Source organism: Lemur catta, chromosome 3, assembly GCF_020740605.2.
Source record: "Lemur catta isolate mLemCat1 chromosome 3, mLemCat1.pri, whole genome shotgun sequence".
In the NCBI taxonomy this organism is placed as follows: Eukaryota; Metazoa; Chordata; class Mammalia; order Primates; family Lemuridae; genus Lemur; species Lemur catta.
In genome coordinates this window covers 30,154,450-30,171,742 of record NC_059130.1, presented here as the reverse complement: position 1 = coordinate 30,171,742, position 17,293 = coordinate 30,154,450, and the positions used below count along the sequence as shown (strand labels likewise).

The window sequence follows — 17,293 nt, the reverse complement described above, 5'->3', positions numbered from 1 at the left end:
AATTACCAAAAGATAAATGATGTATGTCGGACATTACGTTGAAGGAAGTGGTATTTGGAAGTTTGTTTGGGTGGTTTGTGGTTCAAGGCATAGCCATACTCCTTCTGATCGGTTTGGAAAGCCCTCTTAAGAAAACAGGATTTAAGAAGTAGTTTGAGAGATGGAAATGAAAAAATAGATTACCAAGATAGGAATTTGGTGGGAAAGGAGTGACGAGTGAGTTGGCATCACAGCCAAATCCACCTAGTGATCAATTATGTATAGAAGAGCTGTGAACAGTCAAGCTCTAGCATGTGCTGGGTGGTAGAATCATTGTTAGTGACTGAGGCTGGAAAAGGCAGTCAAGAAGGAGATGGGGTGTGGAAGAGTATAAAGCAAGTATCCCTAAAAGGGGTGAACTTCAGTGTAGCAAATGGGATTGGGCCAGTGACATGGAGCATCACAGGCGTGGCTTACAGGAGAACACAGGAAAGGGTAGGGAACAGGCGGGCATTTCACACTAGGGACTGTGCAGAAGGGGAAGGAAAAATGTATTTGCATTAATTTTGGAGAAAGATTTTGGAGATGTTTACAGGAAAGTTGAAAAGATAATTTCAAATTTGTGACCAAAATTAGATTTGTGGGTCATACAAGTACATAAATAATTATGGCTTCTTATGTGTGAGAGTTAACTTTTATCAGTGGGAGGTTTGTCTTGCATATCCTGGGGTAAAGCTCTGAAAAGATAGTTTTGTTTTTTGCTTCTGTTATTTCTCAGGGTTCTTGGACTAGGGTGAGACAGAGTTAGCAGAACTGCCAATAACTTATACTTTGCCTCTATAGTCTTTTTAATGCAGAAGGTGTGGGATCCCCTCCAGTGAAGTAGAGATTCAGCTCTCCTTCACTTTTTTCATCCCCTTAGGCTGAACAGAGTCAGACCCAGAAAGGAAAGAGCAAAAAGATGGCTTGCAGTTAAATATGAGTATTAGAATGTGTGTGTATGTGTTTGGGGGAAGAGAGAGGAAGAGACTTCATTTGGATTGGCATTGAAATCACAAGACTAACAAAGCAGTTGTTATTGTCTTTCCCAGATACATATTAGATTTCTTTAGTTCACTGTTTCTCAAAGTATGGTCTGTGTTCTGCCTACATCAGAATCGCCTAGACCCTAAGATGATTGAAATCCTTATTCTTGGCCCTCACACCAGAAGTACTGAATCCTTTTTCTGGCAAGGGGGCCAAGGAATACACTTTTTAACAAATTCCTCTGGTGATTCTCATGCTTACTGAAGTCTGAGAACTGCTCAAATCGCTTTACTCTGAAAAGTTTAATTTTTTTTTTAAATCAGTATGTTATTAGAAGTCACCTCATGTGTTTTACACATCCAGGCAAGATAGCTCTTTCCTCTTCAGCTTTAGTTTGTAGATGGCTGTATAAGGGAGAGTTTCAAGCTATTTGCAAGTACTCTTCCATAAATAGCACACTGTAGATGAGGGGCGTCTTGAATCCTAGTATTGAAAAGCCAAATTGGAATGTAGTCATCACTGTATTTTTTCTTTTTAGACTAGAGACATCTAGATTGGCTTTGTGGGAGTTTTGTTTTCATCAGATGAATGCAACTTAAGATTGAATTATCATCTTGGGGCAGATTTACAAAATGTAATTTTTATGCTTCTCATTAACTTATTTCAGCTTTAGTGTTTCTTATGCTTCCTGGGTATAAATTAAATTAGGAATATAAGTCATTTGAAACTCTATTGTGGTCAAAACCACTGCAGCCTCCAGTTGAGTGACAACCTGAAAAAGTCAAGAGCACATTCTGCTGAGCACCTCTCAGTCAGTTGCTGTCAGAAGCTCTTCATCTGGTCGATTTTAAAAGGGAAAGCTGTAAATAGTTTAAAACAATTTTTTCAAATAATTTATAATGAGAGAAAACAATTACTATTAGTATCTTTAATCATAAACAGTTATCATTATCATCTCTAATGATACGAGCCCTCAGAATATCTTTATGAACCTCTCAGGACTTATGAGCTTCAAGTTTCAAAATTCTTGTTTTAGTCTTCTTTATTATTATTATTCCTCTCTATTATTATTTTAACAATTTTAATACAGTAAACTCATTGTCACTGGATAGTAAGAAATAACTCTTATTTATCCTTGCAACATATCCAGACACATTAAAATGAAACACACATACTCTTCCCCAATCCTGGCCCTGCCTGTCTCCCACCTTGGCCTGGTTATCAGAAGTCTGGCATCTTCTCTAGGTGGAGGGAAGAGCAGGAGATATGACCTTATATAGGTCCACCTTAGCTTAAAAGTAGTTATGTTACTGAAGCAGACTAGGATACACACCCAGCATTTGAGATACTTGACACAGAGAAATGAGGGGAAATGTTGAGGGGTGGGAGGGATTTGACAGGGACTTTGGTGTAGATTCAGTGACCTCTGGGAGAGATGGTGGGGCTCTGCTAACTGGGCCTTTTCCTTACAGGAGGTGCAGCCATGAAAGCTGGTGTGAAAGAGGGCGACCGAATCATCAAAGTGAGTGACCCTGACACCTACTACCCCCCACCTCCAGGAGTGGAGGCAGGTGTGCAGGAGCACGTCTGGCCTGGCCCCCATCCTGCATATTTCCATCTTGAAACCAGCTTTCAGCCAGCCACGGAGTTAGGGGTGCTACCACGAGAGGGAGCACAGTAGTATAGTGTGAGAGAGAATGGGGATTAAGATAGCAGGTTCCATATTCTGAGCCCTCCTGACTCTAAAGCAACCAATCTTCTAGGATGGGTTTTATTATTCCCATTTCACAAATAACAAATATAAGATTAAGAGGGAGGGATTGTGACTAGTGAAGGACCCAAGCCTTGAGATCCTCGGGTTGATACTCTCTTCTCCATACAATTCCAACCTAAGGTCCTTGCCAGTTCTAAATGACTATAATCTGCCCTACTCATTCAGGTCTTTCTTTTGCAAAATAGAGTCCTAGAAGTATTAAGGAAATCCTAGCTGCAGAGACTCCTTAGTCCTCTAGTAAGGAGGAAGCACACTGGATCAGTTGACATACACATGTGTATGTGAGGGAACTGGTTAGAAAAGGAATAAAGACACAGGTCTTAGCCCTGAAAATGTATAGGCTAGCTGTAGAGACAGAATACATAGCAGATGTGAACAGGAACAAATTCATAATGTAATTTGAATAATGTAATAAACAAGTGACCAGAGGTGGCTAAGCAGAATTGGAAAATGGCTTCCTAAAGAAGTGGCAGTTTGAACTTACAGAAGGATCCCCTTGGTTTCCCTCACCATTTCTCAATATTGTTTGTCCCTCCAACAGGTCAATGGCACCATGGTGACCAATAGTTCACACCTGGAAGTGGTGAAGCTTATCAAATGTAAGTTGGAGAGAGGTGACAACTGAAGGAATTAGGGGAGCACATGGGATGAGAGGGAGGTAGGGAGGAGAGAACAGGCCTACTGACTCAGGAGGCTTCCTTTGTAGGTCTGTGAGGCAGCTGAAGTCACATCTTTAATTGTGGCATGGAGTGATCCACTTAGACGGCCACAATCCTCAATTATCCTTTCAAGTGAAGACATTATTAACCTCTCATCAGACATCTTTATTTTTGCCCACATCCATTTTTTTTTTATGTCAGCATATTACGGGGGTCCAAGTGTTTAGGTTATGTATGTTGTCTACCCACATCCATTTTTGCCACTCCTATTTACACCATATCGTACTGAGCCCACGTCTCACTCAAATATCATTCATTCCCATTCATGGACATTCTTCCTCATTTATTTCCTGTTTGGAAGGAGAAAAAAACAAAAATAATTCTGTTTGTAGCCAGGAAAACCCAACACCTGAGTCTGCACAGATAATCAAATAGAAGTAACAAATGTTGAGGAAAGAATTGAGGGTTGTGGGAGGGTGGAGAGCTAGAATTTGAGTGCCTACTTTGTGCCAGGTGGGCAGTGCCCTAGCTAGGGGCTTGACATTGGCTACTTAATTTAATGAGATAAAGGACGAAACAAGGAGCTGATGAGGCAGCCCATGGGGAGTGTTGCCAGGTATTTATGAGTGGAATTTTGGTTGAGGTCTCTGCCTGAAGGAAGGGCAGGAGGATGCAGCACTTGGACTGATGTAGAGCATGAGGCAGGAATTATAGAATGGGTAGGCCATTAAAAAGTGGATTATGAGCTTAATGACGGAAGGGAGAAGACCCCCACCCCATGGAGTTGGAGAGTCTCTTTCCCCAGAACAGCACCGCTGCAGCAAGCCTCTTGTTTTCCTCCAGCTGGCGCCTATGTCGCACTCACACTCCTGGGCTCTTCACCTTCATCCATTAGTGTCTCTGGGCTCCAGCAGGACACATCTCCAGCAGGAGCTCCCCGAGTCACCCCTGTGGTCCCACCACCACCACCTCCTCCACCTCTACCACCTCCACAACGCATCACTGGACCCAAACCTCTGCAGGTAATGATACTGCTGGCTCCCCCTCCTTACTTCAATGTCCCTTTGAAGTGCTGCCCACTGGGGAGGAAAGCAGGTTAAATGGGGTTGTGGTGAGCAGAGACAAGCTAAAAGATACACGGAAGACCATCAAAGAGTTGAACAGAAATGAGGGCTGCATGAAAGGGGCTGTTCCATGCCTTAGTGTCCTCCTTCCATGCAAATACATTGAGGTTTTATCAGACAGCAACATAAAATGTGTTTCCTAAACATGTGGAAGACTCTAAGGAGGCCCTCTGCAAGTGCTGCTCTTCATGAGGAAGAGAGTGGACACTTGCAGGCATTGACAGAAAGCAACTGTTGAAGACTGTTGCCAGGCAGTGTTAGCAGGATAAGGTAGAAAGTCAAGGAGTAGGGGAAAGACTTGCTAGAGAAAAAAAGGCTACTTGTAGGAGCAAAATGTGGAGCCCAGTCAGAAGAGGGAGAGTGTCAGAAAAGGACAGAAGCAAGTAGGGAGAGAACCATAGGAGCAAGGAAAGCCTGTGTGAAGAGTTAAAGGAGTACAGGGTGCAGATGAGTATAGGGAACAGGATTTTTCCATTGGAAAGAAGACTGAGCCTGCAAGTTCTGGGAGACTTTAGAGCAATTTGATACCAAAGGGGAATTACAGGTTTCTAGGAAGTTCGGGAGTGAAATCAACATAAAACTTTGTTTATTGCATTCCAGTAGGGCAGTGAGTGTTGTACAAAACATACTTATGACCCAGGCTCTACTGTCATAGCTTTCCTTGCCCAAGAGTCAGCAGGTAGGCCAGGCGCAGTGGCTCACGCCTGTAATCCTGGCACTCTGGGAGGCCAAGGCAGGCGGATCATTTGAGCTCAGGAGTTCAAGACCAGCCTGAGCAAGAGCGAGGCCCCGTCTCTACTAAAAATAGAAATTATATGGACAGCTAAAAATATATATAGAAAAAATTAGCCAGACATGGTGGCACATGCCTGTAGTCCCAGCTACTCTGGAGGCTGAGGCAGAAGGATCACTTGAGCCCAGGAGTTTGAGGTTGCTGTGAGCTAGGCTGACTCCACGGCACTCACTCTTGCCTGGGCAACAGAGTGAGACTCTGTCTCAAAAAAAAAGAGTCAGCAGGTAGAAGAGAGTTAAGGTATTGAGCTAGTCCCTAACTCTCACTACTGCCATATTTTCTATTCCTAGGATCCCGAAGTTCAAAAACATGCCACCCAGATCCTCAGGAATATGCTGAGGCAAGAGGAAAAAGAGTTACAGGTAAGGTCACTGCCAAGGGTAGACTGGCCGTTGCTTTAATGAAATAATACTTTATCAGCGCAATCTGCCAATGTGCAGTACTTAATTTATAGGCCTTATCCTAAAACCTTAAATAATAAAACTTAAGGATCACTAAAGAATTGTCATTGGCCAGTAGAATTTGTTAAAGCAGGATTTGACCAGTGGAGTGAATAGAGCAATAGAGATCCATGGGTAATAGATTAGGATAGTGAATATGAAGACAAAAGACAAATATGTGACAGACAGGGAGAGTAAAATGAGAGAACATTAGAACTGATGAAAATCACAGTTAGTTGGAGTTGATCTTGGAGGTGTCCAAGGAAGGGAAGTGATAGAGGAAAGGAAGGTGGGATGAGTAGGTGAGGGCTGGGCCAGACTAATGAAGATGGGGAGCACTGTTGGTAGAGGGGATGAAGAGAGATTTCCAGGCCTAGGAAATGATGTGCACAGAGAATAGTAAGAAGATTAACATGGCTGGAGTGGAATAACCAGATTCCTATTATGACTAACTTGGACCAATCTCTTCACCCCTTCATTTCAAGTCAGCAAATTTCTGTAAGTGCCACTGTGTGTAAATCAGTATTTTAGTTACTGTGGTATACATAAATGAAAAAGATTGGATGGTTCTTGCCCTCAACATGTTTAAAATCTAATGAGGGAAATTCAGAATACAGTGGGAGGAACAAAGAGCTTGCAGTAAAAGAAAAATATGAGAGCAATTAATGAATAATAGGAAATGTGGGAAAAGGCTTCACAGAAGGGATAGTATTTCAGCTGGGCCTTGAAGAGTGGGCCTTTAGCAGGCATAAGAGATGGGGGAGGGACTGCTAGTGAATGGACAGCATAGATCAAGGCACAAAGATGTAAAATACATTCATTTGTTTAACAAGCATTGAGTTTTTGCTGTGTACTAAGTACTGTGTATTAGGGCAATAGATGGTGGTAATGCTGGGGAAGGAGTTGGAATGGTTACAAAGATGAATGAGAGGGTGAACCTTTCCTTTAAGGAATTAGTAATCCCACAGGATATGGATGCATGAATAAAGATGTACTACATTATAATGAATGTTAATACTTAGATATTGACAAATGTCATAAAATAACCAAGACAGTATGTTATTGGTATAAGCTGCGATCGCCAACCCTGGGCTGTAGCCCAGTACCAGTCCATGGCCTGTTAGGAACCGGGCTGAGCATCACCACCTGAGCTCTGTTTCTTCCCCGGCCCCTCCATGGAATAATTGTCTTCCATGAAACTTAGGAGCCGGGCCTCACAGCAGGAGGTGAGCTGTGGGCGAGCAAGCAAAGCTTCATCTGTATTTACAGCCACTACAGCTGCTCCCCATCGCTGGCATCACAGCCTGAGCTCCACCTCCCCCCCCACCCCCCACCCCTGATTCATGGAAAAATTGTTTTCCATGAAACTGCTCCCTGGTTCCAAAAAGGCTGGGGACTGCTAGGTATAAAGATAGACCCATAGAGCAATGAAATAGAATTCAGAGCCCAGAAATTACCCATTTGTCTATGGTCAAAATATGTAAAGAACTCTGATAGCTCAACAGTAAAAAGACAAGCATCCCACCTTAAAAATTGGCAAAGGATTTGAATGGACAGTTCTCTAAAAGAAGACATGCAAATTGTCAATAAACAGGTGAAAAGATGCCCAACATTGTTAGTCATAGAGAGATGCCAATCAAAATGAGATAGCACTTCACACCCATTAAGATGGCTATAACCCAAGTGTCGGTGAGGATGTGGAGAATTCTGAGAAATACTTGTTTATATTTTGTCTGCATATTCACTATCCTAATCTATTCCTACCATTGATGGTGGGAATGTAAAATAATGAAACCATTCTGGAAAACAGTTTGGCAGTTCTTCAGAATGTTAAACAACAGATACTATGTTTGTGACCTAGCAGTTCTACTTAGAGGATATACCCAAGGGAATTGAGAACATATGTTTACATAAAAACTTGTGCATGAACATTCATAATAGCATTATTCGTAATAGCCAAAAAGTAGAAACAACTCAAATGTCTATCAGTTGATGAATAGATAAGCAAAATGTGGTATATTCATACGAGGGGATATTATTCAGCCATAAAAAGGAATGAAGTACTGATACATAGTATAACGTGGAAGAACGTTATACTGAAGACATTATGCCAGGTGAAAGAAGCCAGATATAAAAGTACGCAGATTATATGATTCCATTTATGTGGAGGCAAATGCTTAGAGACAGGAAGTCGATTAGTGGTTGCAGAGGGTGGAGGAAGGGGGAAATTGGGAGTGACTGCTTACAAGTACCAGCTTTCTTGTTGGGGTGACGGAAATGTTGTGGAATTGTATAGTAGGGGTGGCTGTGCAACTATGTGAATACACTAAAAACACTGAATTGCGCACTTTAAAATTGTGACTTTATGTTTTGTGAATTATATCCAATATCAATTTTTAACTTTTTTTTTTAAAAAATGCCATGGAAGCACAAAAGAAGGAATAATTATTTATGCAATAATCAGAAGGCTTCATGAGATGACACTTGTGTTGGATTCAGTGTGCTGTGACTAAAGCACTGAAAATGGCAGCGGATGTGGTTGGAAGGTGTTCTGGGCCTTGAATACAATGAGGAGCTTGGAGTTTGTTCTGAAAGCAGTGGGACTTGATCAAAGGATTTTGAGTAGGGGACTGATCATATTTTCAAACCAGTGTTCTTTAGAGAAGTGTATTAAGTGGGTCAATGTAAGGAAACCATCTAGCAGGCTGTTGCAGTAGATAAGAGATGATGACAGATTTAACAAGAACAGTAGGAGTGAAAACAGAAAGGAGGAGATATCCATGGCAGATATCTCAGAGGTCAGATCAGTAGAACTTATCAGCTGGTAAGGGAGAAGAAAGAATTAAAGGAGGTCCCAAGTTTGAGTGCCTGGCTAGATGGCGATGCCATTGATGGAGTGAGATAGAAGAGAGGAGCGAAGCTTAGGGGAAGGAAATGAGGGTCAGCTTGGAGTGTGCCCATGAGACATTCACATAGAGACCAGGCACTATGCATGTGGAGATAACAGGGCTGAAGCTAGGAGGAAAGGCTGGGTTGTAGTAGAGATTGGGGTATCCTTAGTAGAAAGGTGATAGTTGAAACTGGAGACTGTGAAATCAGCCAGAGCACCAGTGCAGAGAGGAGAGTGCTGAGGGTGGAATCTAGGGACTTAAGTGCTTTTACAGCACACTGCACCAGCCTTTACCGTAGCACTTGCTATTCTATTTGATACTTGAAGGAGTGTTTGGTTGAGGTAATGGGGAGGGAACTAGATTGTGTGTGTTAAGGAGCAACTGGAGGCAAAGAAGTGTGGGGTTCTTATTGTAGACAGCTGTTTTGAAACACGGGCTGTGAAAGGAAGGAGAAGCAAATGGGGCAGCAGCTTGAAGAATAATCAGAGCTGATGGAAAGGGTTTTGTTGTGGTGGTTTGTTTTTGTTTTAAGTCAGAAAACGTGAACATTTTTGTAGGATGAAGGGAAAGAGCCATTGGAAAAAGGAGACTTTGAAGATATCTGAACAGTGTCCAAGAAGAGCCCAAAGTAGTCAAAGGTTTAACTTTGTAAAAGATTTAGACATAGTTTCCCCTCTCAGGCAGGAGGAAAGATAACTGAAAGTATTTTGAAATGGAGTAAAATAAAATTGGGTTTTCACCAAGTGATATCTTCTGCTGAGACTGAGGGAAGGGTTGGGGCTTGGTGTGGGCAGGGAGGAGGTGAGACATTAAATGTGAGGCATTTGTAAAAAGGTTGTCAGGTAGTGGGGAAGCCCCAAATGAGTTTAGATAATATGTGAACCCAGGGTCTTTATTTAATTATGTAATCAGCAGGCTTTGTTGAGTATCTCCCTTTGTTGTAAAATCTGAATAGCTACCACGTATTGAGGCGTGTAACTATGCACCAGACATTCTGCTAAGCACTTCGCATACATAGTCTCATTCAGCTCTTAACAACCATCCCACAAGACAGGTATTGTCATCTCCATTTTATCCATGAGGACGTATTCAAGCTTGCCCAAGTCTACACAGCTAGTGAGTGGAGGTGCCAGAATTCAAAGGCAGGTGTCCCTGACTGCGAAGGGAGTCTGTGGCATATTTCATGCCATGCGGAGTGCTGGTGTCAGGATGATTCCTGGTCTCTAGGAGCTTCTGAATGATGGGGCTGGGGGGAGGTATTGTCTGCTCTACTCAGTGCTGCTTCCTCTCATCTCCTGTGGTTCTCATTGTGTAAGTTTCCTCTTTGGCACCTTTTTGTGTACTGGTCTGGACATTCACTTAAATATTTCACACTTGAGTGGCAGTAGAGGAAGACCTCATTTAGAATGTGGGACTTACAGCCAGGCCTTGAAGAATGGATCAGATTAGGACAGGACTTTGTGTTTTATCTCCTTTCTCAGGTTGCTTCACGTGTTCTGTTTCTTATCACTTATACCTTTTTCCAATCCTAAATGATGGTGAAATAACATGTACCTACTAGAAGGCAGAGATCTCGCCTCTCTCTTCTTTGTTTTGGGATAACTGCCTGTTCTCCTCACTGATGAGTCGTCCATTCTCTACTAACCACCCCTCTGCCTTTTCCCCTCCTCCTTCTCCTCCTCACCCCTCCCCAGCGTATCTGTGAGGTGTATAGCCGGAACCCCGCCAGCCCGCTGGAAGAGCAGATCGAAGGTGCCCGGCGGCGAGTCATTCAGTTACAGCTGAAGATCCAGCAGGAGACTGGTGGCTTAGTGGTGAGTGATGGTAGGCACAGCTCTAGGAAAGGCACCTTGCAGTCGGACTGGGATAGAGTGAGGGCGAAAGCAAGGATGGAAGGCTTCCTGCATTATGGCAGGACCTAAAGGTGAGCTAGTCTAAGTGTTTAGTATTTTATAAAGAAACAAAGGTCTGCAGTTCTTTATTTAGCACCAAAGAGGCTGAGCACTGTTTTGACACTTGGGATACCATAAAAAGAAAAAGCCTATGTCTTACCGTCCAAGAACTTATGGTTGCAATGGAAAGAAATAAATATGAAATAAATCATACTGGTGGCTTTAGACTCCTAGATATCCTTCCCTTCTGGGTCGTTTCCTCAGAGCTGATGTATATTTCTACACTGGTTTTACTTAATTTTCATCTGGTACCTTTCTCCACCACCTAGTCTTCAAGTAATGAGTCTTCTCAAAGAAATACAAGTACTTTTAAAGTCAGCCTACATAAAGGATCCCAGTCAGTTGACAGGGATCTATATCAGCAGCTAACCATGCTTTGTGGAAAATTCCAGAGAGGAAATGGTTCTTTACCTATTCTTGTCAGGGACCTTACTATTAGTGTCTTACTTATCTCCATCAGGCATTAATTCTTTGGGTGAATAAGAAGTAACTCTCCAGAAACTTTAAGGTCTCCAAGAATATTTGCCAAAGTAAATAAAAATTATTTAACACATTAACTGCTATGTGAGTTGTATTTAACTCATGATAGTTTTGAGCCCAGGGCCTCGTGAAGCATATGTGAATCACACGTCTTCACCTTGGGAGCCACAAGAACTATTTTTCAATTTGCATATAACTCATACACAGAAAACAATAAAAAATAACAAATTTTTTCATTCAATTAGAAAGGATTACTTCATTTTTGAAGTTTTTATTCTATATTCGTAATAAAACACTGTGAAAAAAAAGGTTGTTTTTTTTTTTTAGTGTGGCAGTCAATGTGTTAAAGATTATCTACTTTCTTTTTTAGAACATTCAGATCAAAAAAGTTTGAGAAACATAGGCAAATAAATTTAAACTGCTTCATTTTCTGAAGGAAAATATCATAGCACATGGTTGATAGGACCTCAGGTTGTGGACTTAGACTATCTGGATTCAAATCCCAGCTCTAATTCTCACCAGCTTTAAGACTCTTGGGCAAGTTACTTCATCCCTAGGAGCCTTACTTTCCTCATTTATAAAATGGAGATCACGGTATTTTCAGTATTTCAAGCTTTAGCTTGCCCTTGACACAGGGGCCAGTACGTGTTTGATGCTGCTGCCACTGTTGGTTGTGCTATGAGGTGGTGAGTCTGAGACACTAAGCTTCTCTGAAGGTCTGAGCTCCAAGCTTGGCTTTAGAGTTGACCTGCTGTGTAGCTTGGGCAAGTTACTTAAGGTCTCTGAGCTTCTGTTTCCTCATTTATAACATGGAAGTAACATGCTTAACTCAGAGTCATTGGAAAATTAAATGTGGTACAGGAAAGTGCTTTGTAAATAATACAGCACTATCAACATCATTTCCTCCACATGAGCTGGCTCAGTCGGTCCCAGGCCAGTGCCTGTCAGTCCTCAGAGATCTCCAGAGGTAAACCCTTTATATCTGCCCCCAGTCACCTGCTTGAGCCCTTTGTGCTCCTTCATAGTTAGGAGGTTCTTTCTTGTATCCAACCCAAGTAAGGCATTAGATGCTTTGAGGTCCAGGGTGATAAATAAAGTGAGATTTTAGAATTTTGTTAATGGTAAAGCTCCCTTTCCACCATTAGGGGTCATCATCATCCTCAAACTGTACAAAAGAAGCAGTATCTCTTCTAGCTGGGCATTTTTGGGGCAATGAAACAGAAGAGGCCACTAACTGTAAGCTAATACAGCACTGACTGGAGGAAGAAAACAGTAGGGCGAGAGGTTCACAGAATTTGCCCACCCTCCTGGCCTTTCTTTTTTAGGACATCCTTCCACTCTGTGGTGATACCAGCCAGAGACTATCAGAAGGTGAGTCTCCCCCATCACCCCCCTTTTCCCTGGCATACCTCTAGTCCAGGTTTGCTATCTACCTTCCCCTCCCTGTGAGGCAGATTCTGGGAAGGAAAATATATAGTGCCTGCTGTCTGGAAAATAGAATAATGAGAGAAAGCAGTACAGATACACAGGGAAATTGGGTACGATTTAGCACTAGAAATGAGTGTCTAACCAGTAGCACTGGATAGATAAGGGCCAGGGAGATACTGGAATGATTATGGTCCAGACAACAGCTTGCCTGACTGCACCTGGCACTTAGGAGCTTAACAAATACTTGTTGTAAGAAGAAATGGATGGTGACCAGAAGAGGGTTGGGACTGGGTTGAGGGGTAAGACTAGTGTAAGATAGCTACGGAGTCTTACCTCATGAGGTGACATGACCTGTACCTAGGTGCAGAGGTAGTAACTAGATGAGAACTCTAAATGTGGTAAGAGGAGAGGAGAGGTATACCCAAGAGAGTAGCTGAGTCTAGGGGTCATAAGATGAGAGAGCAGCAGGGAAGCATGAAAGATGATGGCTTCCCCTTCCTGCCCAGTGCACAGGTACCCAGAATAAAGGGTCTTCTTTCCCCCGGGCCACAGCTCCTTCCTTACTATATAAACTGGTTTCTTCTCAGGCCGTTTCTCTCTGGATTCCCAGGAGGGGGACAGTGGCTTGGACTCTGGGACAGAACGTTTTTCTTCCCTTAGTGAGGTGAGTGCCAGCAGAGACGAGGCCCATTCAAAACATATTCACTGTCCTTTTCCCAGGCACCTAAAGGCTCTGCTGCTCACCAGCTGCACCAAGGCCTCTGGCCTGTCATCTGGGCGCCTCTTCTATGGTTCTAGTCCCAAGGATTTCAGTCACTGTGCTCTGAGTTCCCAAAAAGGGGTTTCAAATGCACCCTACATGTAAGACCAGCAAATCTGGCTTCCAATTTATCCTAGTGGACTCTGTTATGTAAAGAGTAGGGTAGAGAGGGAGACCACATCCTTAACTATGGCAAGCCTTTGAGAGTGAGGGAGCAGAGACATAAATCCTTTAAAACAGTGACTTGACCAAAAATACATTTCTGCCTGGTCAGGAATAATATCATCTTAGATTAATACAGTGAACTCGGCCTCATCAGAAGCGGTAGTCTTTCTTTGCTGTGAATCTTTTTCTTCTTAAACATCTCATCTTTTCTGGAGTAGTAAGAAGAATTTCAGATTTTGAAGGTTATCTCTTCCAGGTATTCTCAGTTTGCATATATAAAACTCTGTAAACCTGCAATATAAAGTAAGAGTGAGTAGAAGGAGCAGTAATGGTGATAGCAAAATATTTACTTAGCCAGATTAATTAAATATGTGAATAAGTCATTGAGAACATGTTAAAAACCTAATTTTAGATAATAATTGGCATTTTATTTTTTTACTGCTCCTGTCTGTGGGAAGATGATGAATGCATGTGAAAGGATCAATATGTAGGAAAGTCACCGAGAAAGTGGGGTGGGAGGGGGGGTCCTAAAGAATCTGCAGTTGACATTATCTGGGAGGCAGCATAGTTGGTGATGAAGAAAAGTGTGTGCTGTGGGTTGAAGCCAGGGAATATCTCATTACTAGCTCTTTGACCTTCAGCAAGTCTCATAACCTCTTAGAGTCTTAGTTTTTTCATGGGAAAGTGGGAGGAATAATGGTATTAGGGCTGTTGTGAGAATTGAGTGAGATAATATGTAATCAAGGGCTTAATATAATGCCGGGCACAGAGCAAGTATTGAATTTCTGTTAGCTAATGTTAGAAGTATGGTTATCATCACCGAATGAGCTGAGCCCAGAGGGTCTTCTGGCCAAGGTTCCTTCTCACAGAATTCTCCATTCCTCTAGTCATTGATGAATCGGAACTCAGTACTCTCAGATCCTGGGCTAGACAGTCCTCGAACCTCCCCTGTGATCATGGCCCGGGTAGCCCAGCACCACAGGCGGCAGAGCTCAGATGCACCAGTCCTCCAAACCAGCGACCAGGTGAGTGATCCACCTTGCAGTTTTCCTCTCTGTTTTTTCAGAACTGAGATATGGACGCATGGGTCTTAACCAACACATGGTCTTGAATAATCAGACTAAAGCCCTGCTCCAGCAGCCCAAACTGAGATAGTCACTTACTTAGAGAATAAATAGTAAAAAAAGAACATGGTATACATAGAAATATGAAAGTAAGGCTGTCTCAGGTTCTATGTGGAAAGTCGGTGAATGTACCTGTAGGGAAGTGACAGATAAGGAGCAGATAGCTGGTCTGTCTTTTAATGTCTATGTAGAATAGGAAATAGTTTTATTCAGTGTTTCTCCAAAATACTAATTTTCAATTTTCTCATTCCTTAGCAAAATTTCTTTCTCGAACAAAATCTTTTTATTTGGGACACTAATATAGGGAAGAAAAAAAAAAAAACTCAGTTCCCCTGGGACATTTTCTGATTAACTGCCCTCAAGAACACTTCCATGGAGCCCTAAGATCCTGCAAAACCTAATTTGAAAGCCCCTGCTCTCAAAGAACTAGGTCCAGGAAAGATTTCAGGAACATAGGTTTTAACTCAGTGCAAAAAGCTTGCAGACTCTGGGCTGTCTGGCCCGAGAGCCAGAGAATTGCCTGTCATTGTTCAGACAGAAGCTGGGCCACTACCTATTAGAGACACTGGGGAGAGATCTCCTAGTTTTGTAAAACAGTGTTTCTTAAAATTGAGTCACCTGTAATGATTTATAATAATTTATAATCACTGTAATGATTTTTCCACATCCACATTTCACCTATATAATGTTACTTAATATTTTTCTTTAAGCTAACTCACTTTTTTAAACTTAAATTCATTTTAAAGGAAATCTGTCATTACCTTAAATTAAAACCAGTAACACTATAAATGCAAGGTAAATGTAAAACTAAATATAAATTTAGAAACAATTTTGTTAAATTCTACCTAGAAAGATGTAGAGCAATGTAGACAAAAAACTGTCATTTATGTTAAAAAGAGGAAAAGAGGCTGCTTTTATATCTCTGGATGCACATTTGAGAAACTGGTGGTGGTTGCCTCTGAGGAGGGGAATTAGATGGCTTAAGGATAGAAGTAGAAGAAAGACTTTTCATTATATTTACCTTTTTTATCCTTTTAATTTTAAACTATACAAACATATCACTCAAGAAACAGATAAAATTTTAAACAAGCTGAAAAATAAACTCTAGCTAGATTCTATTGCTTTTCAAAGGTTTCTGCCTTTGTTAAAGCTATACTTAGTACCAAGCTGAAACTTTTTCTGGGTTAATCAAAATGATTGAATAAGAACTGAAAACAAACTTTCTCACAATATGATTCAGTGTTATTTAATGCCATGTCCAGGTGCCACCTAAAATCATCTTGAGCCTCAACAAAAAATTATTTAAAATCATCTTCAGTTCCACCAGTGTACTTCCCACACTAGAAAATGGTGGTATAAGGAAGTATACAGGTAGTATTTTCAAACTGTGGTTGTCACCTTTTAGTGGGTCATGATATCAGTATTTGAGGTTCAGAGCAGTGTTTAGGCCAGGCACGGTGGCTCACGCCTGTAATCCTAGCACTCTGGGGGGCCGAGGCAGGTGGATAGCTCGAGGTCAGGAGTTCGATACCAGCCTGAGCAAGAGCAAGACTCGTCTCTACTAAAAATAGAAAGAAATTATCTGGCCAACTAAAAATATATAGAAAAAATTAGCCAGGCATGGTGGCACATGCCTGTAGTCCCAGCTACTTGGGAGGCTGAGGCAGAAGGATTGCTTGAGCCCAGGAGTTTGAGGTTGCTGTGAGCTAGGCTGATGCCACGGCACTCTAGCCCGGGCAACAGAGTGAGATTCTGTCTCAAAAAAAAAAAAAAAAGAGCAGTGTTTATTTTAATGAAGTAGAATTTAGTAGTGTGGAAAAGAAAATATCAGCATTCATCTAATAAGAATAAGTTTAGTTTTATGAAACTTCTGTTTTAGTTATGTGTGCATATACTGGGTTGCAATGACAATGTATTTATTATTGGAAGTTATGGTCAAAAAATGTTTGAGCTGGGAGTGTTGGCTCATGCCTGTAATCCCAGCACTTTGGGAGGCCAGGGTGGGAGGATCACTTGAGGAGAGGAGTTCGAGACCAGCCTGGGCAACATAGCAAGACCACATCTCTACAAAAAAATGTAAGAATTAGCTGGGCGTGGTGGCACGTGCCTGTAGTCCTAGCTATTTAGGGGGCTGAGGCAGGAGGATCGCTTGAGCCCATGTGTTGGAGGCTCCAGTGGGCTATGATCATGCCACTGTACTCCAGCCTAGGTGACAGTGAGACTCTGTCTCTTAAAAAAAGGGCGGGGACAGGGGGGTAGGGCATTGAAAGCTGCTGTTCTAAAGTTCTTTTAACTCTGGGTGCCTGTTAATCTCTGAATCCAGGAGGTGGTCTTCAGAAAATAGGATCTCTAAAGTAATTTTGGATAGAGAGAGAGAGAGATGATATTAATATAAGGAAGAAAACAGAGTAAACAGTAATCCTAATGTTTAGCCAAATATAAGTCAGTAGTGAGGTGATCAATTAATCAGCAAGTTAGTTAAATCTAGCCCCTGCTGGTGCTGGATCCTAGAATCTAGATCTAATTTTTCCGTCTTTTCCTCCCTCCTCTGAACAAAACCAGGCCTTACTTTGTGCCATAACAAACCTGCTGGGTAGGCCTCCTGTAGAAGTATATGGGCTTGAGGTACCCACCCTGGTCCTTCCTCTGGAAGGCTTTTTATGCAGAGGGCTTCTTTCCCAGGCTTCAGTGAGTAACC

General features: G+C 42.0%; 1 protein-coding gene across 11 annotated transcripts in view; it reads left to right on the top strand.

The window, feature by feature from the left end:
- The window catches only part of ARHGEF11 (Rho guanine nucleotide exchange factor 11), a 108,079-nt gene that overhangs the window by 57,978 nt on the left and 32,808 nt on the right, over window positions 1-17,293 (top strand). For 8 of the 11 annotated variants that reach the window (XM_045545430.1, XM_045545434.1, XM_045545436.1 and 5 more), the window contains 8 exons: window positions 2,478-2,527; window positions 3,321-3,378; window positions 4,282-4,460; window positions 5,646-5,717; window positions 10,381-10,500; window positions 12,444-12,489; window positions 13,134-13,210; window positions 14,359-14,496. In XM_045545430.1, the coding sequence (XP_045401386.1) occupies window positions 2,478-2,527; window positions 3,321-3,378; window positions 4,282-4,460; window positions 5,646-5,717; window positions 10,381-10,500; window positions 12,444-12,489; window positions 13,134-13,210; window positions 14,359-14,496 (740 nt within the window). The remainder of the gene's footprint in view (window positions 1-2,477; window positions 2,528-3,320; window positions 3,379-4,281; window positions 4,461-5,645; window positions 5,718-10,380; window positions 10,501-12,443; window positions 12,490-13,133; window positions 13,211-14,358; window positions 14,497-17,293) is intronic. The other 3 variants (XM_045545440.1, XM_045545439.1, XM_045545438.1) reach the window with 1 other exon arrangement.